Raw genomic sequence first — 24,966 nt, 5'->3', positions numbered from 1 at the left:
TATTGATAACTGCTCGGATCTCCATGTTTGTTATAGGTCTATTTAAGTGATTAATCTCATTTTGATTTAATTTAGGTAGGCCATATAGATCAAGGAAATCATCCATTTCTTTCAGATTTTCATACTTTGTGGAGTATATGCTTTTATAGTATGTCCCTATAATTTTTTGAATTTCTCTGGAATCTGTTGTGATGTTACCTTGTTCATCTCTGATTTTATTAATTTGTGTCTCTTCTCTCTTTCTTTTGGTCAGATTTGCTAAGGGTTTATCAATCTTGTTTATCCTTTCAAAGAACCAACTCTTTGTTTCATTAATTCTTTGGATTGTTCTTTTTGTTTCTATTTAATTAATTTCTGCCCTAATCTTTATTATTTCTTCCCGTCTACTACTTTTTGGTTTGCCTTGTTCTTCTTTTTCCAAGGCTTTAAGGCGAAGCATTAGGTCGTTTACTTGCGACCTTTCTAATTTCTTAATATAGGCACTTAAGGCTATAAATTTACCTCTTAGAACTGCCTTCATTGTGTCCCAGAGATTTTGGTATGTTGTGTTCTCATTATCATTTGACTCTATAAATTTTTTGATTTCCTTTTTGATTTCTTCATTGACCCACTCATCATTTAGTAGTGTATTGTTTAGCTTCCATGATTTTGTGTATGCTCTATAGCCTTTCTTGCTACTGATTTGTAGTTTAATTCCATTGTGGTCAGATAGAATGCAAGGAATTATTTCAATTTTCCTGAATTTGTTAAGATTTGCTTTGTGTCCTAATATATGGTCTATTTTAGAGAATGTTCCATGTGCTGCTGAAAAGAATGTATATTCTGCAGCCTTTGGATGAAATGTCCTGTATATATCTGTTAGGTCCATATCTTCTATGACCTCATTTAGTCCAGATGCCTCTCTGTTTATTCTTTCCCTGGATGACCTGTCAATTGATGAGAGTGGGGTGTTAAAGTCACCCACCACCACCGTGTTTGGTGTTATCTGTGACCTTAGTTCTAATAGTGTTTGTTTGACGAATTTGGGAGCCCCCATGTTAGGTGCATATATGTTTAGGATTGTAATGTCCTCCTGTTGGAGTGTGCCCTTAATCAATATAAAGTGACCTTCCTTATCTTTTTTTTTTTTTTTTTTTTTTTTTTTTTTTTTTAAATTATTTATTTATTTATTTATTTGAGAGCAACAGACACAGAGAGAAAGACAGATAGAGGGAGAGAGAGAGAATGGGCGCGCCAGGGCTTCCAGCCTCTGCAAACGAACTCCAGACGCGTGCGCCCCCTTGTGCATCTGGCTAACGTGGGACCTGGGGAACCGAGCCTCGAACCGGGGTCCTTAGGCTTCACAGGCAAGCGCTTAACTGCTAAGCCATCTCTCCAGCCCTTCCTTATCTTTTTTGACTAACTTCGGACTAAAGTCCACCCTGTCTGATATTAGGATAGCAACCCCTGCTTGTTTTCTGGGCCCATTTGCTTGAAACACCGTCTTCCAACCTTTCACCCTAAGATAATGTCTATCCTTTGTAGAAAGGTGAGTTTCTTGAAGACAACAAATTGTAGGATCCTGCTTTTTAACCCAGTCTGCAAATCTATGTCTTTTCGTTGGGGCATTGAGACCGTTGATATTAAGAGATATTATTGAAAGGTGTGTATTTATGTTTGCCATTTTTGTGTGTGTGTGTGTGTGTGTGTTACTGGTTCTACCTGTGCTCTCTTCTGTTAACTGGTATTTGAGTATGGCTGGTTTTTTCTAGGTTCCTTATATGTGTGCTTTTCCTTTTGTTCAGCATGGAGGATTCTATCAAGTATTTTCTGTAGAGCTGGTTTTGTCTTCAGATATTCCTTTAACCTGCTTTTGTCATGGAATGTCTTTATTTCTCCATCTATTTGGATGGATAACTTTGCAGGATAAAGTAACCTTGGTTGACAGTTGTTATCTTTCAGAACTTGGAATATATCACTCCAGGCCCTTCTGGCTTTAAAAGTTTGTGTTGAATAATCTGCTGTAATCCTGATGGGCTTGCTTTTGTAGGTAACTTGATTTTTCTCTCTAACTGCTTTCAATATTTTTTCTTTGGTTTGTGTGTTTGGAAGTTTGAGTATAATGTGGCGAGGAGAGTTTCTTTCTGGGTTTTGTCTGGCTGGGGTTCTAAAGGCTTCCTGTATCTGTATTGGCACCTCTTTCCCAATTTGGGGAAAATTTTCCTCTATGATTTTGTTGAAGATGCCTACTATACCTCTGGAGTGGAATTCTTCTCCTTCTACTATGCCCTGAATTCTTATATTGGATCTTTTCATAGTGTCCCGAATATCTTGAAATTCCCACTCATACTTTTCTATAAGTTTGTCTTTCTCTTTGTTGGACTGCATTAGGTCTGCCACCTGATCTTCTAGCTTAGATATTCTGTCCTCTCCCTCATCCATCCTACTGGTGAGATTTTCTACAGAGTTTTTTATTTCATTAACTGTGTTCTTCATTGCTAGTAATTCTGACTGGTTTTTCTTTATTATTTCTATTTCTCTATTTATGTCTTGTATTGCCTTCTTTATTTCATTAAATTGGTGTCCTGCCTCTTCTTTGATTCCTTTGATTTCCTCTCTGATATCCTCTTTGATTTCTTCTTTGATTGTTTTCATGTGTTCTTTGACCTCTTTGAACATATTTATAATTATTCTTTTGAACTCTTTCTCAGGCATTTCCTCTAACTCTTTCTCACTGGAGGACATTTCTGATGCATTAATACTTTTAGGTGGATTTATATCGTCTTGCTTTTTAGTGTTTCTTGTGTTATAATGTATATATTTTTGCATCTTGGATTAAGTTAATGCTTGGATTTTCTAGCTAGCTGTGTATTCTTAGCTGTATCAATTGATTTGGTGTAAAATATTTTCAGGGTAGGACCTTAAGGTATTAGGTGTGGCTCTTAAGACTCTCAGAGTATCTACAAAGATGTTCTTAGGGGTTGAGTTTCCCTGCTATAGGAGTATTCAAGCAGGCTGAGTGGAATAATATACTGGTAGATTCTAAAATTTAGCTAAACACTGTACCCATTCCATCAAAAACAGCCCCGAGTATGTATGCAAGAGTAGTTATTATAATGACCAGATCCTCTATCAACAAAGAGGTTTAGATTTCTGGTCTGTTGAGGTATCCAAGTCAGCTTGTGACCAGGTGAGACCCTTCCCTGGTGCAATCCCAGTTACCTTGGGTGATTATGGTCTCAGTCAAGTTGCTGCCTGGGTCGTCGGGCTGCTGTTCTGATTTCTGGAGCTGGGCACTTGCTTTTCCTACGGGGCAAACTGAGCCGCTGCCGCCGCCTCTGCAGATGTTGTAGGCGCCACCGCCGGAGCCCCCACCACTGCTGAAGCTGCCGTTGTCGTGTCCACCGCTGCTGCTCACCCCGAAGCCGCTGCTCTCCTGGGTCCGCTGCTGCTGGGGCCACTGGTACCGGTGCTGGAGCCGCTGAAGTTGCTGCCAAATTCTGCTCCTGCTTGGGTCCCGCCGTCAGCCCAAGTTGGCGTGGCCGGGTCCTGGGCTGCTGCTGTGTTCGCTGGAGCTGGGTTCAGGCGGCAGGGGAGGGGAGGGAGCCGCGGCTGTTCTGGTTGTATCGTGTGCTTTTACCTCGCGGTCTGCTCCTCCCTCTGTTGCTCGCTGCCGCTCTCCCCTCACGTTTCCCGAGTTGCGGAGAGCGCGGTGTGAGGGGAAAATCCCGCACCTGGCTTGTCCTGCGGCTCGAGCCGAGAGACCGGCGGTTTTCTGCCACTCCGCGGTTGCGGCGGGTAGCTGAGCCGCCCCAGGCCGCTGTTCCCGCCTGTGCAGGCTCTGGATGCTCTATAACTCTTCCACTTCTCCGCTGCCGCCTCAACTTCCTATACACCTCACTTTTTAGTAAAAGTGTGTATTTTGCTGAGTTTTTTTTTGGTCTTCCCCCCCCAGGCTGTTTTGGCGTGGTACCTATGCCGCCATCTTAACCGGACTGGTAAAGTTTTTAAACAGGAACCAGTTGGTCTAGTTTTAAGAACTTTGTTATGAATGAGTATGATCACTATTTATTGAAGAGTTCTCTGAATGAGTTAACAGAACTTGTGAAGAAGCTCCATTTGAGGTATGAAGTTCTGCTGCTGGACAATTCTCTTCTTTATTCAAGAAGTTTGTAGTAGTTTTCAGATTTTACTCTGGTGGCCAAACTCTTGACCTCATGGCAAACCAATCAGGGCAGGAGGTACGCGAACATGAACAGCACCAGGTTGAACAGCACGAAGAGCCACAGGTCCAGCCAGTACGATGGCTTTGGGAGCCCATTGGTGCCACTGTGGTCGCTCATCCTGGGTCTGCTCAGGCCTCCCAGCTGCACCCAAGCTCCTCCTCTGGTCCTGGGCACTGTCCTCATGGGTCTCTAACTGCATCCACCTCCATGCCGCTCTGTGAACCAGAGCACCAGCGGAACCTGAGCACCCACCGGCCTCCAATGTGTGATTTGGAGACAGCCTCACCAGAAGGAAGCTCTCCCTCATCCTTGCATTTCTTTATGTCTTCATTTAGCATCTCCAGCTGATTTTTTTTTTAATTTTATTTATTTATTTGAGAGCGATAGGCACAGAGAGAAAGACGGATAGAGGGGGAGAGAGAGAATGGGCGCGCCAGGGCTTCCAGCCTCTGCAAACGAACTCCAGACGCGTGCACCCCCTTGTGCATCTGGCTAACGTGGGACCTGGGGAATGGAGCCTCGAACCGGGGTCCTTAGGCTTCACAGGCAAGCGCTTAACCGCTAAGCCATCTCTCCAACCCTCGCCAGCTGATTTTTGAGGTCCTCTTTTTTTCACTCTCCCTCATATCTCTTAGCTCTGTTTGAACTCCTTCCATTTTCTTATCTATTAGGTCTAGTCTAGTGATGGCAGCATCCACATGATTATTGGTCCTTTGTTGCTTTTCTTCAAGTTCTACCAGTAGCTTGGTCAGGGTTGCATTGCTCATAGCTTCCTTTTGGTGTTCTGGTCCTAATGACTCTTCTATGTTTTGATTTAGAGATGTTCCTTGTAGGATTGGGTGATCTAACTGGGTTTTCTTGCATTTGATTTTTCATGTTATTTCTTTTGTGCTGTGGTCTGCCTATCACAGTGTATGGGCACATAGGTGGGCTCAAGCACAATGGAAAGCTATAGCAGCCTGAGGCAATTGCCAAGCAGCCTGGGCTTTGGCTCTCACTTGCCAAAGCTGCCTGAGCTCCTGCCTGGCAGGGGCCCCAAAGTTGCCTGAACTCTCACGTGGTAATGCACCAAAGCTGCTTGTGCTCATGCTAGGAGGGACACTGAGGCACCAAGCACTGAAGCAGCCCAAACTCTGGCATGGAAGAACACTGCGACCCAGAAGCAATCTGAGTTCCCCTGCAACAGGACAATGGCAGTCATCTGGGATGGCAGACAGGGAGGGTCAAGTGCAAGCGACAGTTTGCACAAGCAGGGATCAGCAGCGGCACATGTTTGGTGGGCAAATTGATCAAAGGAGCCTGAGTTTCAATGGGCCAGCAGGCATAGCCTGGTCAAGGTCACTTGTGGGCAGGGGTAGCAGGGTGATCGCCCCTGTGCAGCGTGGCAAGTGGAAAAATGTTGGCCTGGGACCCGTTTCCTTCAGTAAGTGCTGGAGTTTCCTGAAGCTGGGACTGTGTGTATGGCGGCTGCTTGGGGGGAGGGGTGGGCTACCTGCCCACGAGGGAATCAGCAATTCCCTGTTTTTTCCCCTCTGTGCCCTCCCACTGGCAATCTCTTGGAGATTGCTGTCCCCTAAAAGACCCAGTGAACCCTTAATGTCTTGCCTTTCTTTCCCGGGTATGTGCAGCGCAGTTAGGCAGTTGCCATCTTGGCCAGAAGCTGGTGCATGCTTTTAATCCTCAAAAAAAAAAAAACAATTTTATTAACAACTTCCATGATTATAAACAATATTCCATGGTAATGCCCTCCCACCCCACATTTTCCCCTTTGAAACTCCATTCTCCATTATATCCCCTTCCCCTCTCAATCAATTTCTCTTTTATTTTGATGTCATGACCTTTTCCTCCTATTACGATAATTTCGTGTAGATAGTGTCAGGCACTGAAAAGCACCAAGTTTTAAATAAAAGAGTGGAGTCGTGATAAAATCCATACAGATAAATAAACCTTTATCCATCTGAAAAGACGAAATTTGTCAAGGCTATGATGAGGCACAGTCCTGGGAATGGCTTCTTGTTCTATTTTCTGCTTTCCAACTTGGAAATTTTATTTAGGTACAAAAAGCAAATACATAATTTGGTTACAATATACCTTTGAAACATCACTTCTAATTACTTAACACTATATGTCCACAAATATTTTTACAATTAACATTTTTCCATTTACAAACAAAAAATTCTGTCATAAAATATAAAATCTGAGGTAAGGCTGATGTTAACAAGGATTTTTCTCATTAATCAGAATGTAAGACTAAGTACATGTAGCATGAGCACTTATTTTGATAGTTCTGACATTTTTTAAATTTTATTTTATTTTTTTATTAATTAGTTTTGTACTCAGCAAATATAGCCAAGTTGGTACCATTAGGCTCATTCATGTCCTACACCCTCCCCCTGGTCTCCTTGTTGAGGTACATGGGACATGCATTGTGGAGTTAGCCCACAGTTATGGGTAGGAGAAATGCCTCTGTGTATCATGACTCAACATGTGGCTCTGACATTCTTTCTGCCGCCTCTTCTGCAAAATTTCCCTGAGCCATGTTGGGTTCATTTTTGGCCTGCTTCAGTGATGACGTGTTGGGAGCCTCAGTGTCTCTGAATACCTGATTTGGTAGGAATTGATTGTTCTCTGTGTTGATCTCCCTCACCCTTGTGCTGGTACCTGGTTCACCAAGAAACAGCAACCTTGCTTGTTTTGCCAATTATTCTGAGTTTCAGCTGGGGCCCTTTTGAGGTATGATGGGGTAGTTCTCTCCTTGGGATCTGCATCTATCTGAAAAAGAGAAGCAGAATCTCCAATGGAGAGTAAAGCTAGCACCAGACAAATGGGATCACCTCATTTTTTTTTTTATAGAGAATTTAATTGGCATAGACCCCTCTTGTAGCCCACAATTGTGGTAGCTTGATAATGAAGAGTGGGCTCATGTTTTGATATGGTTCTGACTTGTTTCCCAGCTCCAGCTATGGGTCCAGTTCCACAGAGTGGATCAGTTAGCCAAATCAAGAGCAGCCGTTTCCCACCATGGCTGTGTGCCACTATTGCACTTGTGTGAGCATCACGACAGGTTATTTGCTGATAAGTAGGTTAGAACATGAGTTGCTTGGACAGATATGGGTCATTTTTCCTAAGTCACCATGTAGCACCTTCTGGCACTAGATGTACTGATTGTCTGGGGACTGACTCTCTTCCAACTTCCAACCTGTCATTCCATGTTATGTGTCAACTGCATATGGTGTCTTCAGCAGTAGGGTCTTACCACTAACCTTTGGTGGGTCGTCAAGTACTCTGACAGAAATCTGTCTTTCTTTTAGGAAACTTTGTAGGTCTCTTGTGAGCTGGGCATGGTGGCACACACCTTTAATCCCAGCACTCAGGAGGCAGAGGTAGGAGGATCGCCATGAGTTCATGGCCAATCTGAGACTACACAGTAAATTCCAGGTCATCCTGGACCAGAGTGAGACCCTACCTTAAAAAGCCAAAATAAAATTAAAAAAAAAAAAAAAGCTCATTGTGAATGATAGCCACATGCTATTACTGGGAGTTGCAGGTCAGTGCCCACTAAGACAAGGAAGAAAAAGGTAACTAATATAAAAGAGTTAGAGAGAAGAGAGAAAGAGAAAAGCTGTAGAAGATTAAGGTCAGTCTTCATTGTGCCTTCTCCAGTGCCTTGTGGCTCAGGTGTTCCCTCTAAAGGCCTGGTGAAGTTTCAACCACTTGGTCTACCTTTTGGGATGTAGAATTTTATGGTATTGCTGTTTGGGTCTAGATTTGTGGCTCCCATCACCTCCCTTACCCTCTCACCCCTCCCCACACACCCTATTGTCTGGTCCTTGAGATACTTGCTGGGTATGTTGTCATCTTGGCTAGATTCAGGTTAGGTGCTGTAGATGAGTGAGACTATGCAGCAATTATCTTGCTGTGATTGGGTAAGTTGACTGAGAATGATCTGTTCCAGGTTCAAACACTTTTCGTCAAATTTCGTTGTATCATTTTTTATTACTGCTGTGTAGAAATCCATTGTGTAGACATGCCACATCTTAGTTATCCATTCTTCTAGTGATGGACATCTGGGTTGATTCCAGCTCTTAGCTATTATGAATTGAGCCACCACAAACATGGTTGAGCAAATCTCCCTGGCCTGTGGTTAGAAGGTTTTAGGGTAGATGCCCAGTAAGGGAATAACTGGGTCTGTTGGTAACTCAGCTTTTTTAAGAGTTTCCATATTGCTTTCCAAAGTGGTTGTACCATCTTACATTCCCATCAACAGTGGATGAGGGTTCCTAATTCTCCACATCCTTGCCAGCATTTATTATCATTTGATTTTTTGATGTTGGCTATCCTTTTTGGGGTAAGGTGGAATCTCATAGTTGTTTTAATTTGCATTTTCCTGATGTTACGGACGATGAACATTTTCTAAAGTGTGTATTTGTCATTTGTATTTCTTCCTCTTTAAACTGCCTGTCCAGCTCTTTGCCGCATTTTGTGAGTGGGATGTTTGACTTTTTATTCATTAGGTTTTTGAGTTCTTTGTAGATTCTAAAGATTAGGCCTCTGTCAGTTGGATAATCAGAAAATATTTTATCCCATTCTGTGATTGTATGCTTGTCTGCAAAGAAACTCCTCGGCTTCATGTGATACCATTGGTTGGGTGACTGTTAAAGATCCTGTGGTAATGGGGTTTTGTTCAGGAAGTCTTTTTCCATTCCTATATCATGGAAGTTTCCTCCTATATTTTCTTCCAGTAGTAGCTGAGTTTCTGGTCTTATATTGAGTTCTTTGATCCATTTGGACTTGAGTGTAGTGCATGGTGAGATGTGTGGAACAAGTTTCAATTTCCTGCATATGGTTATCCAGTTTGTCCAGCACCATTTGTTGAAGATGCTGTATTTTTTGCAGCCTATGTTGTTAGGGCTGCTGTCAAATATCAAGTAGCTGTAGTTGTTTGACCTAAAGTCCTGGTCCTCAATTCTATTCCATTTTATACTCCTATTTTTATGCCAGTACCTTGCTGGTTTATTACTATGGCTTTGTAATATAGCTTTAGATCAGGTATGGTGATGCCTCCAGAGGTGTTTCTTTTGCTGAGGATTTGCTTGGATAACCAAGGCCTTCTGCCTTTCCATATGAAATTTGAGATTATTTTGTCTATCTCTGTGAAGAACAATGTTGGAAATTTAATTGGAATTGCATTAAATCTGTATATTGCATTTGGTAGGATTGCCATCTTCACCATGTAAATTCTGCCTATCTAGGAGCATGGGAGGTCTTTACATTTTCTCAAGTCCTCCTCAATCCCTGGTTTGAGTGTTTTTATTGTATAGATCTTTCACTTCCTCGGTTAACATTATTCCAAGGTATTTTTTTGTTGTCCTTGTTACTATTGAAAACGAGACAATGTCCCTTATTTCTATCTTTGTATCTTGTCATTTGCATATAGAAAGGCTACTGATTTTTGTGCATTGATTTTGTATCCTGCTACTTTGCTATAAGAGTTAATCACCTTCAGGAGTTTTGGGATGAAGTCTCTTAGGTCTCTTACATATACAGTCATGCCATCAGTGAATATAGCTAACTTAACTTCTTCATTTCCAAATTGTATCTCTTTTATTTCTTTATCCTGTCTTTTGCTTGAGCTAGGACTTCTGGTACTATATTGAAGAGCAGAAGTGTGAATGGACAACCCTGTCTTGTTCCTGATCTTAATGGGAATTCCTCCAGTCTCTCTCCATTAAGTATTATTTGGGCCTTGGGAGCTTTGTATATTGCCTTTATTATGTTAAGATATGAATCAACCCTGCCCATTCACTCCAATGTTTTGATCATGAAGTGATGTTGTATCTTGTCAAAGGCCTTTTCTGCATCTATTGAAATGATCATGTGGTTTTCCTGTTTAACCTTGTTTATGTGGTGTATTACACTGACAGATTTACATATGTTGAACCACCCCTGTGTTCCTGGGATAAATCCCACTTGGTCAAGGTGGATAAAGCTTTTGATGTGTTGTTGGATTTAGTTTGTGAGGATTTTCTTCAGGATCCTTGAATCTAAGTTATCAGGGAAATAGGCCAGTAGTTTTCTTTTCTTGTGGCATCTGTGCCGGGTTTTGGAATTAGGGTGATACTAGCTTCATAGAAGGAGTTGGGTAGCTTTCCCTGTTCTCCAATTGTGTGGCACAGTTTGAGGTAAATTGGTATGAGTTCTTCCATGAAGGTTTGGTAGAATTCAGCTGAGGTGCCATCTGGTCTTGGTGACTTCTTTTTGGGGAGTTTTTTTTTTTTTAATACTTTTTCAATCTCCATGGTTGTAATAGGTCCATTGAGGAGATTAATTTGCTCTGAGTTTAGCTTTGATAGATGGTATGCATCCAGGAATTTATCCATCTCCTTTACATTATCCAGTTTTGTGGAGTAGAGGTTTTTGAAAAAATCCTGATGATTCTCCCAAATTCACTTATGTCCGTTGTGATCTCTCCTCTTTCATTTTGAATTTTGTTAATTTGAAGCATCTCTTTTTTTATTATTTATTTAATTTTTATTAACATTTTCCATGGTTATAAAAATACCCACGGTAATACCTTCCCTCCCCCACCACTTTCTCCTTTGAAATTCCATGCTCCATCATATTACCTCTGCATCTCAAACATTGTACTTACATATATATAATAACAACCTATTAAGTACCCTACTCCCTTCCCTTTATATCGCCTTTTTAACTTACTGGCCTCTGCTACTAAGTATTTTCCTTCTCATGCGGAAGCCCAATCATCTGTAGCTAGGATCCACATGTGAAGGAGAACGTGTGGCACTTGGCTTTCTGGGCCTGGGTTACCTCATTTAGTATAATACTTTCCAGATCCATCCATTTTTTCTGCAAATTTCATAACTTCATTTTTCTTTACCGCTGAGTAGAACTCCATTGTATAAATGTACCACATCTTCATTATGTACTCATCAGTTGAGGGACATCTAGGCTGGTTCCATTTCCCAGTTATTATAAATTGAGCAGCAATAAACATGGTTGAGCACTTACTTCTAAGGAACTGAGATGAGTCCTTCGGATATATGCCTAGGAGTGCTATAGCTGGGTCATATGGTAGATCAATCTTTAGCTGTTTTAGGAACCTCCACACTGATTTCCACAAAGGCTGGACCAGATTGCATTCCCACCAGCAGTGTAGAAGGGTTCCTCTTTTTCCACATCCCCGCCAATATTTATGATCATTTGTTTTCATGATGGTGGCCAATCTGACAGGAGTGAGATGGAATCTCAATGTAGTTTTAATCTGCATTTCCCTGATGACTAGTGACGTAGAATATTTTTTTAGATACTTATATGCCATTTGTATTTCTTCCTTTGAGAACTCTCTATATAGTTCCATAGCCCATTTTTTGATTGGCTTGTTTGATTCCTTATTTAACTTTTTGTGTTCTTTGTATATCCTAGATATTAATCCTCTATCAGATATATAGCTGGCAAAGATTTTTTCCCATTCTGTAGGTTGCCTCTTTGCTTTTTTCACTGTGTCCTTTGCAGTGCAAAATCTATGTAATTTCATGAGGTCCCAGTGATTAATCTGTGGTTTTATTGCCTGAGCAATTGGGGTTGTATTCAGAAAGTCTTTGCCAAGACCAGTATGTTGAAGGGCTTCCCCTACTTTTTCCTCCAGCAGTTTCAGAGTTTCAGGTCTGATGTTAAGGTCTTTAATCCATCTGGACTTAATACTTCTGTATGGATAGAGAGAAGAATCTATTTTCACCCTTCTGCAGATATATATCCCAGTTTTCCCAACACCGTTTGCTGAAGAGGCTGTCTTTTCTCCAATGAGTAATTTTGGCATTTTTATCAAATATCAGGTGGCTATAGCTACTTGGGCTTACATCTGGGTCCTCTATTCTGTTCCACTGATCTACATGTCTGTTTTTGTGCCAGTACCATGCTGTTTTTGTTACTATGACTCTGTAGTATAGGTTAAAATCAGGTATGGTGATACCACCAGCCTTATTTTTGTTACTCAGTATTATTTTAGATATTCAAGGTTTTTTTGTGATTCCAAATGAATTTTTGGATTGTTTTTTCTGTTTCCATGAAGAATGCCGTTGGAATATTGATAGGTATTGCAGTAAATGTGTAGATTGCTTTAGGTAAGAGTGCCATTTTCACAATATTGATTCTTCCAATCCAGGAACAAGGGATGTTTCTCCACTTTCTAGTGTCTTCTGCAATTTCTCGCTTGAATGTTTTAAAGTTCTCATTGTAGAGATTCTTTACTTCCTTGGTTAGGTTTATTCCAAGGTACTTTATTTTTTTTAATGCAATTGTGAATGGGAGTGATTCTCTGATTTCATCCTCTGTGTGTTTGTTGTTAGCATATATGAAGGCTACTGATTTCTGTGTATTTATTTTGCATCCTACTACATGGCTATAGGTTTTGATCAGCTCTAACAGTTTGCTAGTAGAGTCTTTGGGGTCCTTTATGTATAGAATCATGCCATCTGCAAATAATGATAACTTGATCTCTTCCTTTCCAATTTGTATCCCGTTTATGTGTGTCTCTTGCCTTATTGCTATGGCTAAGACTTCCAAAACTATGTTAAATAAATTTGGGGCAGTGGGCACCCTTGCCTTGTTCCTGAATATAGTGGAAAAGCTTCCAGTTTTTCACCATTTAGTAATATGTTGGCTGTAGGCTTGTCATAAATAGCTTTTATTATATTGAGATATGTTCCTTCTATTCCCAGTCTCTGTAGGACTTTTATCATAAAGGGATGTTGGATTTTGTCAAATGTTTTCTCTGCATCAAATGAGATGATCATATGATTTTTGTTCTTCAACCCATTTATATAATGTATTAAATTTATAAATTTGTGAATATTGATATATATATATATGTATATGTATATATATATATATGTACATATATATATATATATACATCTTCCCTAATAGAAAGTACATTGCATGCAATTAAAAAAATTCAGAAAAGCCGGGCGTGGTGGCGCACACCTTTAATCCCAGCACTTGGGAGGCAGAAGTAGGAGGATCACTGTGAGTTCGAGGCCACCCTGAGACTCCTTAATGAATTCCAGGTCAGCCTGGGCTAGAGTGAAACCCTACCTCAAAAAACCAAAAAAAAAAAAAAAAAAGAAAAAAAAAATTCAGAAAAGTTGTTTTCTAGAGAGTGGCACACATACTATACCAGCTTACCTCATGCAAAGAGCACACTCAGTCAGTTATATCAGTCAGGAACTCTGGATCTTCTCATACCTTAGAAGGTATTTCTTACCTCTGAGGTGAGAAATCTGATTCTGAAAATGTTCAAATAGTATAACTTTTATGTACACATCTGAATAACATCACACAATGAAGTGTTTTTGCTGGATACATATTTTCTCTAATATGTTAAAATTACCATATTTCAACTGCCAACCTTTTTGTTTGTTTGTTTCCAAGGTAGGGTCTCACTCTTGCCCAGGCTGACTTGGCACTTACTCTGTATCCCCAGGATGGCTTCGAACTCACAGTGATTCTCCTACTTCTGCCTCCCAAGTGCTAGCATTAAAGGTGTATGTCACTACTCTTGGCCCAACTGCCAATATTTTAAGATACATTTATTTATTTATGGCTTTTTGAGGTAGGGTCTCACTCTAGCCCAGGCTGCCCTGGAATTCACTATGTAGTCTCAGGGTGGCCTCAAACTCATGGCAATCCTACTACCTCTGCCTCCCAAGTGCTAGGATTAAAGGAGTATGCTACCACATTGGGCTTAAAATACATTTTAATGCATTGTAGTTAGTATATGGTACTAATTTATCTGGGAAGTACACATGAATTAAAGTTAAAATTATACCTAAATTTTCTAATTTTCACTCTGAAGTCTTTACAAACTTAACTGAAATGTTCTGTATCATAGAACTGATATTCTCATTTCATTATTTGTTTAACTTGTATAAAATGTTAAGGACTCTAGTAAATATTAGCTAACAATTCTATCTCTTTTGCTTATTAACACCATGAAAAAAATAATACAATGACATTTCTTGGGAATTTACCTAGGGACATTCAGGTCACATGCATCTTGCATATCGCTAGGAAGTTGTCTCCTCAGAGCACTGTTGGGTGCTACTGGAATGATGTTTTCTAACACTCTTATCTTCTTCAAAGTGTAGGCCAATATGAAATACAAAATTGAAGGATTGTCATTTCTGAATACATTAGACTGCTCAGATGGATTCTAATTAAGTAAGAAACAATCCTGAACATTAAAGAAACCATAGCATGTAAGAAAAAATGCAGTTGCCTATCTTAGAAATCTTTGCAAAAAAGGAAGGTTTATACTCTTCCTTCATAATTGGTTTTATCTATGGCATGTGTTTTATAAGTTTCATAGTAAAACACAAGTTAATTTCCTTCTGAGACAGACATGGTAAAATTCAGGACAAATTTATTTCTGAGACAAGTAGATTGAAAACTAATCTTCATATTTATAATATAAACACATATTGTATAAATTATATATGTCCGTCAATTTCTATGGTCAACTTGGCAGGATTTAGAATAACCATAGAAACAAATATCTGGACATTTCTGTGAGTAATTTTCTAGATTAGGCTAATTGAGGTTTTGTTTTGTTTTTATTTTCCAAGGTAGGGCCTCACTCACGGCCAGGTTGACCTGGAATGCACTATGTAGTCTCAGGGTGGCCTTGAACTCATGGTGATCCTCCTACCTCGGCTTCCCAAGTGCTGGGGTTAAAGGCATGCACCACCATGCCTGGCTTTAGATTAGGCTAATTGAGATGAGAAGACTCACCCTAAAAGTGATTGGCACCATTCCATAGGCTTGAGTTCTGGACTGCATAAAAGGAAAAAGCTAGCTGAGCACCATTCATCTGTCTCTGGTTCTTGTCTGAGGACTGAATGTGGCCAGTTGCTTTGTGCCCCTGCCGCCATCCCTTCCCTGACATGATGGACTGTCCCTTCAAACTGTAAACCCAAACAAACTCTTTCTCAAGTGCCTTTTGTCAGGTATTTTGTTGCAGCAGTGATAATTGTAGCTAAGACAACATCACATATTCAGATCAGTCTTCTGCTTTCTTTTCTTCAGGCCAAAATCATTTCAGGTCTCCTGATGTTTTATTTGGAGATACTGGGAGATAGTCCACAATTCCTTACTTTTAATCTCACTTTTTTTAGTTATACTGACCTGATGACCCATACATCTTACAGGATAGACACATGTGCTTCACACCACAGGACTCTCCCTACCATGACCTTCTTCTGGAGGAGACTGGGGGTTTATCTTGTCTTCACACTGAGCCTTTACTGCTCTGCATAGAAAATATCAAAATTTGATGCACATTTGCTGAAGCTGGGAAAAACACCTATAAACTTCGCAAGAAGAGAAAATATATTTCAAATTATTTTTAGAAAAATATATACTTGACATATTAAAGGTTCAAAGGCAATATAGGCCAAAAGGGCCTTTACAAAAAGTTAAAAAGAATAATGACTATATTCTAACCATCAACATTTTAAAATTCAAACTTTTCTGAAACCACAGTCAATGTGCAAAGCAGTGGAGTTTCTAATCTCTTTACATCTCACTCTTACACATGCTTATACATGAGCACTGCAACTTCCTTCTTTCTGGTTCTTATGTATCTGCTACACAAAGCCTCCCCAAAATCCTTTATTTCACAGAGAAGATGCCACACAGGCTGCAAGGATCCCAAACTAAATTCAGGCTGTGAATTTTACCACTGGGTTGAGGTCTTCCAAGAAGACAGCTCTGTTTATAAGAGCTGAAGGAGCCACCTGACAACAAGCCAGAATTCTGACTCAAGAGTTATAAAACAGCCCTGGAGAAGTGATTGCCAGTTAAGCACTATGTAGCTTCAGCTGAAGATGAGGGCTTAAAAGAAAATGAAAATGAGAGAATGAAACCTTAAAAACAATACATTTAGACTTCCGGTTAAGATGGCGGCATAGGTACCATGCCAAAGCAGCCTGGGGGGAAAAAGACCAAACATCTCAGCAAAATACACACTTTTTACTTTTACAAGGTGAGGTGTATAGGAAATTGAAGCAGCAGTGAAGAAGTAGAAGACATCCAGAGCATCACAGGCTGGCAAAAGAGGCCCCAGCAGCAATGCCAACCGTGGCGGTGGCGGCAGCACACCAGAAAGCCACCAGGCTCAGCTCCAGCCCCATAAAAAGCCAGGTATGGAGAGCTTCTGCTCACACTGGAGCTCCCTGCAAACTCAAGAAACATGAAGGGAGAGCGGCAGTGAGCAATGGAGGAGCAGACCACGAGGTAGAAGAACATGTGGAACAGAGAGAGAACTAGAGCAGCTGCGGCTCCCTACCCTCTCCCACTGCCTGTGCCCAGCTCCAGCGAACAGAGCAGAGGTCCCCAGACCTGGCCATGCCAACTTGAGCCGACAGCAGGACCCAAGGAGGAGCAGAGTCCAGCAGCAACATCAGCGGCTCTGGCACCCGTAACAGCGGCCCCAGCAGCAGCAGATCCAGTAGCGGCAGTAGTGGCAGACCCAGCAGTAGAAACTTCAGTGGCAGCAGTGGCGGTGGACACAGCAGCAGCAGCTTTAACAGCAGCGATGTCTCCACCAGTGGCAGCTACAGCAGCAGCTATAGAGGCAGCAGCAGAGGTGGACCCAGCAGCAGGAGCTTCAGCAGCAGTGGCAACAGACCCAGCAGTGGCAGCTTTAGCATCAGCAGTTCCAGCAGCGGGTGTGCTGATCTGCAGGGCCACAGTTGCCAGGCTCGGTTTGCCCTGCAAGAAAAGCCAGTGCCCAGCTCCAGAAATCAGAACAGCAGCCTGACAACCCAGGCAGAAACTTGACTGAAACCAAAATCATTGAAGGTAGCTGGGATTGCACCAGGGAAGGGTCTCACTTGGTCGCAAGCTGACTTGGATCCCTCAACAGACCAGAAATCTTAACCTCTTTGTTGATAGAGGATCTGGTTGTTGTAATAACTACTCTTGCATACATATTTGGGGCTGTTTTGATTGAATGTGTACAGTGTTTAGTTAACTTTTAGAATCTACCTGTATTTTATTCCACTCAGCCTACTTGAATACTTCCATAGCAGGGAAACTCAACCCCTAGGAACACCTTTGTAGATACTCTAAGAGTCTTAAGAGCCACACCTAACACCTTAAGCTCCTAACCTGAAAATATATAACATCAAATCAACTGATACAGCGAAGAATACCCAGCTAGATAGAAAATCCAAGTATTAACTTAATCCAAGATGCAATAATATATACATTATAACATAAGAAACACTAAAAAGCAAGACGATAAAAATCCACCTAAAAGTATTAATGCATCAGAAATGAGCTCCAGTGAGAATGAGTAAGAGGAAATATCTGAGAAAGATTTCAAAAGAATGATTATAAACATGTTCAAAGAGGTCAAAGAACAAATCAAAGGAATCAAAAAAGAAATCAAAGAGGAAATCAAAGAAGATGCAAGACATCCATTTAATGAAATAAAGAAGGCAATACAAGACATAAATAAGGAAATAGAAATAATAAAGAAAAACCAGTCAGAATTACTAGCAGTGAAGAACCCAGTTAATGAAATAAAAAACTCTGTAGAAAATCTCACCAGCAGGTTGGATGAGGGAGAGGACAGAATATCTAAGTGAGAAGACCAGGTGGTAGATCTAATACAGTCCAACAAAGAGAAAGACAAACTTACAGAAAAGTATGAGTGGGAATTTCAAGATATCTGGGACACTATGAGAAGATCAAATATAAGAATTCAGGGCATAGTAGAAGGAGAAGAATTCCACTCCAAAGGCATAGTAGGCATCTTCAACAAAATCATAGAAGAAAATTTTCCACAAATTAGGAAAGAGGTGCCAATGCAGATACAGGAAGCCTTTAGAACCCCAGCCAGACAAAACCTGGAAAGAAACTCTCCTCTCCATATTATAATCAAACTTCCAAATGTACAAACCAAAGAAAAAATAAGGAAAGAAGTTAGAGAGAAAAACCAAGTTACCTAAAAAAGCAAGCCCATCAGAATTACAGCAGATTATTCAACACAAACTCTAAAAGCCAGAAGGGCTTGGAGTGATATATTCCAAGTTCTGAAAGATAACAACTGTCAACCAAGGTTACTTTATCCTACAAAGCTATCCATTCAAATAGACAGAGAAATAAAGACATTCCATGACAAAAGCAGGTTAAAGGAGTATAAGAAGACAAAACCAGCTCTACAGAAAATACTTGATAGAATCCTCCATGGTAAAGAAAAGGAAAAGCACACATATAAGGAACTGGAAAAAACAAGCAATATTCAAATACTAGTTAACACAAGAGAACACAGGTAGAACCAGAACCACACACACACACACACACACACAAAAATGGCAAACATAAATACACAACTTTCAATAATATCTCTTAATATCAACGGCCTCAATGCCCCAATGAAAAGAATAGGTTTTCAGACTGGGTTAAAAAGCAGGATCCTACAATTTTTTGTCTCCAAGAAACTCACCTTTCTACAAAGGATAGATATTATCTTAGGGTGAAAGGTTGGAAGACGTGTTTCAAGCCAGTGGGCTTAGAAAACAAGCAGGGGTTGCTATCTTAATATCTGACAAGGTAGACTTCAGTCCAACGTTAGTCTAGAAAGATAAGGAAGGTGACTTTATATTGATTCAAGGCACACTCCAACAGGAGGACCTTACAATCGTAAACATATATGCACCTATCATGGGGGCTCCCAAATTCATCAAACAAACACTATTAGAACTAAGGTCACACATAACACCAAACACAGTGGTGGTGGGTGACTTCAACAACCCACTCTCATCAATTGACAGGTCATCTCGGGAAAAAATAAACAGAGAGGCATCTAGACTAAATGAGATCATAGAAGGAATGGACCTAACAGATATATACAAGACATTTCATCCAAAAGCTGCAGAATATACATTCTTTTCAGCAGCACATGGAACATTCTCTAAAATAGACCATATATTAGGACACAAAGCAAATCTTAACAAATTCAGGAAAATTGAAATAATTCCTTGTATTCTACCTGACCACACTGGAATTAAACTACAAATCAGTAGCAAGAAAGGCTATAGAGCATACACAAAATCATGGAAACTAAACAATACACTACTAAATGATGAATGGGTCAATGAAGAAATCAAGAAGGAAATCAAAAAATGTATAGAGTCAAACAATAATGAGAACACAACATGCCAAAATCTCTGGGACACAAATAAGGCAGTTCTAAGAGGTAAATTTATAGCCTTAAGTGCCTATATTAAGAAATTAGAGAGGTCGCAAGTAGACGACCTAATGCTTCACCTTAAAGCCTTGGAAAAAGAAGAACAAGGCAAACCAAAACTCAGTAGACGGGAAGAAATAATAAAGATTAGGGCAGAAATTAATTAAATAGAAACAAAAAAAAAATCCAAAGAGTTAATGAAACAAAGAGTTGGTTCTTTGACAGGATAAACAAGATTGATAAGCCCTTAGCAAATCTGACCAAAAGAAAGAGAGAAGAGACACAAATTAATAAAATCAGAGATGAAAAAGATAACATCACAACAGATTCCAGAGAAATTCAACAAATCATAGGGACATACTATAAAAGCATATACTCCACAAAGTATGAAAATCTGAAAGAAATGGATGATGTCCTTGATTTATATGACCTACATAAATGAAATCAAAATGAGATTAATCACTTAAATAGACCTATAACAAACATGGAGATCTGAACAGTTATCAATAATCTCCCAACTGAAAAAAGCCCATGTCCAGATGGATTCACTGCTAAATTTTACCAGACCTTTAAGGAAGAGTTAACATCATTGCTTCTTAAGCTTTTCCAGGAAATAGAAAAAGAAGGAATTCTACCAAACACCTTCTATGAGGCTAGCATCACCCTGATACCAAATCCAGGCAAAGATAGAACAAAAAAAGAAAATTACAGACCAATCTCCCTCATGAACATAGATGCAAAAATTCTCAACAAAATATTGGCAAACAGAATACAAGAGGATATCAAAAAGATGCAGGGATGGTTCAATATACACAAATCTATAAATGTAATACATTATATAAATGGGTTGAAGGACAAAAATCACATGATCATCTCATTGGACGCAGAGAAAGCATTTGACAAAATCCAACATCCCTTCATGATAAAAGTCCTACAGAGACTGGGAATAGAAGGAACATATCTCAATATAATAAAAGCTATTTATGACAAGCCTACAGCCAACATATTACTAAATGGGGAAAATCACGAACAAGACAAGGGTGGCCACTGTTCCCACTTTTATTTAATATAGTTTTGGAAGTCTTAGCCATACCAATAAGGCAAGAGACACACATAAACGGGATACAAATTGGAAAGGAAGAAATCAAATTATCATTATTTGCAGATGACATGATTCTATATATAAAGGACCCTAAAAACTCTAGTAGCAAACTGTTAGAGCTGATCAAAACCTACAGCCATGTAGCAGGACAAAAAATAAATACACAGAAATCAGTAGCCTTCATATATGCTAACAACAAACACACAGAGGATGAAATCAGAGAATCACTCCCATTCACAATTGCATCAAAAAAAAAATAAAGTACCTTGGAATAAACCTAACCATGGAAGTAAAGAAGCTCTACAATGAGAACTTTAAAACACTCAAGTGAAAAATTGCAGAAGACACTAGAAAGTGGAGAAACATCCCTTGTTCCTGGATTGGAAGAATCAATATTGTGAAAATGGCAATCTTACCTAAAGCAATCTATCTACACATTTAATGCAATCCCTATCAAAATTCCAAAAGCATTCTTCATGGAAATAGAAAAAACAATTCAAAAATTCATTTGGAATCACAAAAAACCTTGAATGTCTAAAATAATACTGAGCAACAAAAATAAGGCTGGTGGTATCACCATACCTGATTTTAACCTATACTACAGAGCCATAGTCACAAAAACAGTATGGTACTGGCACAAAAACAGACATGTAGATCAGTGGAACAGAATAGAGGACCCACATGTAAGCCCAAGTAGCTATAGTCACCTGATATTGGATAAAAATGCCCAAAATACTCATTGGAGAAAAGACAGCCTCTTCAGCAAATGGTGTTGGGAAAACTGGATATATAACTGCACAAGAATTAAGTCCAAATGGATTAAAGACCTTAACATCAGACCTGAATCTCTGAAAGTGCTGGAGGAAAAAGTAGGGGAAGCCCTCCAACATATTGGACTCGGCAAAGAATTTCTTAATACAACCCCAATTGCTCAGGCAATAAAACCACAGATTAATCACTGGGACCTCATGAAATTACAAAGATTTTGCACTGCAAAGGACACAGTGAAAAAAGCAAAGAGGCAACCTACAGAATGGGAAAAAATCTTTGCCAGCTATATATCTGATAGAGGATTAATATCTAGGATATACAAAGAACACAAAAAGTTAAATAATAAGAAATCAAACAAGCCAATCAAAAAATGGGCTATGGAGCTAAATAGAGCATTCTCAGAGGAAGAAATACGGATGGCATATAAGCCTATAAAAAAATGTTCTACATCACTAGTCATCAGGGAAATGCAGATTAAAACTACATTGAGATTCCATCTCACTCCTGTCAGATTGGCCACCATCATGAAAACAAATGATCATAAATATTGGCGGGGATGTGGAAAAAGAGGAACCCTTCTACACTGCTGGTGGGAATGCAATCTGGTCCAGCCTTTGTGGAAATCAGTGTGGAGGTTCCTAAAACAGCTAAAGATTGATCTACCATATGACCCAGCTATAGCACTCCTAGGCATATATCCGAAGGACTCATCTCAGTTCCTTAGAAGTAAGTGCTCAACCATGTTTATTGCTGCTCAATTTATAATAACTGGGAAATGGAACCAGCCTAGATGTCCCTCAACTGATGAGTACATAATGAAGATGTGGTACATTTATACAATGGAGTTCTACTCAGCGGTAAAGAAAAATGAAGTTATGAAATTTGCAGAAAAAATGGATGGATCTGGAAAGTATTATACTAAATGAGGTAACCCAGGCCCAGAAAGCCAAGTGCCACACGTTCTCCTTCACATGTGGATCCTAGCTACAGATGATTGGGCTTCTGCATGAGAAGGAAAATACTTAGTAGCAGAGGCCAGTAAGTTAAAAAGGAGACATAAAGGGAAGAGAAAGGAAGGGAGGAGGGTACTTAATAGGTTGATATTGTATATATGTAAGTACAATGATTGTTATGGGGAGGTAATATGATGGAGAATGGAATTTCAAAAGAGAAATTTGGGGGAGAGGGAGTGAATTAACTTGGGATTTTTTATAATCATGGAAAATACTAATAAAAATTAAAAATATTAAAAAAAAATAAAAACATTTATAAAACCTTCCCACTGTTATTCATGTTACACAGGAAGTGTGTCACAATCCATGACCTCTGAAGCAGTGAGCATCAGCATCCCCAGCAGGAATGCCAGGTCCTCAGCATGGCTCTGAGTATTTCCAGGAGAACGGTTAGAGATACAGGACCACATTGACCACATTCCATGCACATCAATGGGCTAACAATGATTTTGGCATTGTCTGTGATAATAGATATCTCTTAGCCACAGAATGTTGGAAGGGAAAATCTCCAAATCTTAAATAGCACTGGCCAGACAATCCACAAAACCCAAACCCTGGTCCTGGGACTTTTAGTGAACATGCTTGGGCAGAACTCACTCTGATGTTCTTCTTTTTCAAAAAAAATATCATTTATGTATTTCTTTATTTGAGATATATAGAGAGAATATGTGAGAATAGACATACAAGGGCCTTCTGCCATTGCAAATGAACTCAGACATATACACCACTTTGTGTGTCTGACTTGCTGGGGCACTGGGGAATCAAACCCAGGCCATCATGTTTTGCAAGCAAGTACCTTTAACCACTAAGCCACTCCAGTCCCTCCACATAACTTTCTAACAATGTTGCTGTAAGAATCAGTTGAGGTGAAGCTGATTTTAAGATTCTTAGGAGACTTTCAGGTAGGATAAAGCAGGCAGTAATGACCAAAATAGCTCAGTTGTGATTCAGTATTATTTTGACAAGTTGGAATGAAGGCAAGAAACCAGTAAGTGAAAATGTACTGATCAACTATATAAAAAAATAATATTTCTAGGAAGTTTGTTTTTTTAAATATTACTGAGGTATTTTGGTTGACTACATTTCTAGTAGGAGCCAAAAGTGGGATATTATCAGGTTAAAAATAAGCATAGCTTCTGATGGGAACACAGAAAGGGTATAACTTTACCATGTGTGGCTGTCAGACATAGTTGCTGCAATTTGGGGTTCATGAGAATGTACTTGGAAGAAAAAACTCTAGAGATGAATATAAAATATAATCTATCTCTTTTTCTATGAGAAAAAATAGATGCTTCAAAGAAAGACAGGTATTCTTAAGTATCTCAATGGTTTGAACTGTGGTAGTAAGAACTGATTCATGTTCTTTTATTACTTCAGGAAATGAAATGAAGAAATTATAGAATAGGTTCCTAGTAGATGTTCACAGTAGTGTTAAAATAAGAAAATACTGTTAACTCCAAACTCCTAGTCATTGAAGTGTTCAGATAAGGTGACTATCATAGAAGCTTTTACTAGGACAGATGCCTACATTAAGTGTGACCAATGATTAGTAAGAGTGGACAGATCTGCATTGTGCTGGTGAGGCCTTGCTTAAAGTCTCAAATTGCCCCACAGAGCTAAGCTGATACTTGTTACATAATTCACAATATCTTTTATGACTTTAAACAAACCATAGTAATTGAACTTGAAAGTTCTAGGAAAATGACTGCCTCACACAGTAGTTTTGCCTCACTTCATGTTCATCACTATTTTCACTACAGTTGAGATGCATGCACCTTGTTTCTTGAAACATTCTGCTATATCCAAGGGCAAAAAATGCAAATTCTCACCAAAAGTTATCAACTGTATGAGCCTAACTAGTACTGTGTTTTAATTATGATGTAATTATATTACATTACATTTAGAACTATATTTATTTATTATACAGACAAGGGTTATCTAGCATGAATACAAAGGCTATGTATAAGTCTTGAAGGAGAAAGTAATTTATCAGAACTCATACCTTCTGTGTTTCTTTCTTCAACTGAGTTACATTCAGGATTTAAAGCAAGGCAGTACACAAATTCCTTTAACGCATCCTGACTTCTTTCCAATCCAGATAGAATCTGATGTCCTCGTGGATTTTCCCAAAGACATAGGATACATTTTAAAATGTATCGAGAATATATATACTTGCCTACATACAGCTCTGGAAATGTTAGAACTATTTGTTATAATTTCATATTAAAAGATTTTGAGTATACTGTATCTCTGTCTTGAAAACTTGGTAACCTTAGATTCTAATCAATACAGTCTATAATCAGAACACAGAAGTCACTATTCCTGAGATTGGGGCTTCAAGCAGTTCTAAGGACATCCTGAGGGAGAACTGGCATCTGTCAATTTTAATTCTTTGGTACCCTCCTGCCATGCCCCAATTTTAATTTTTAATGATATACTATTTGTCTGTATATATGAAATTAATATGTAATCACAAAAAAACTTGAATAGCCAAAGCAATATTGAGTAAAAAGATCAAAGCTAGTCAGGCTAAATGTATATACTATGCTCATCAAACTTCTCTTAATGTTCATACCCTTATATTAATGCTACTCTCACTTT

At 39.4% G+C, this 24,966-nt stretch overlaps 1 protein-coding gene across 1 annotated transcript in view; it reads right to left on the bottom strand.

Moving 5' to 3' along the window:
- The window catches only part of Lonrf2 (LON peptidase N-terminal domain and ring finger 2), a 58,188-nt gene that overhangs the window by 15,838 nt on the left and 17,384 nt on the right, over positions 1-24,966 (bottom strand). Inside the window, 6 exon segments of the mRNA XM_045148389.1 lie at positions 13,410-13,430; positions 13,432-13,459; positions 14,232-14,436; positions 15,453-15,528; positions 15,530-15,572; positions 24,368-24,478. Of these exon segments, the coding sequence (XP_045004324.1) occupies positions 13,410-13,430; positions 13,432-13,459; positions 14,232-14,436; positions 15,453-15,528; positions 15,530-15,572; positions 24,368-24,478 (484 nt within the window).

The sequence above is a fragment of the Jaculus jaculus genome, chromosome 4 (assembly GCF_020740685.1).
Source record: "Jaculus jaculus isolate mJacJac1 chromosome 4, mJacJac1.mat.Y.cur, whole genome shotgun sequence".
NCBI lineage: Eukaryota > Metazoa > Chordata > Mammalia > Rodentia > Dipodidae > Jaculus > Jaculus jaculus.
Note: the sequence above shows the minus strand (reverse complement) of the source record. Positions and strands in the feature narration are given on the sequence as shown.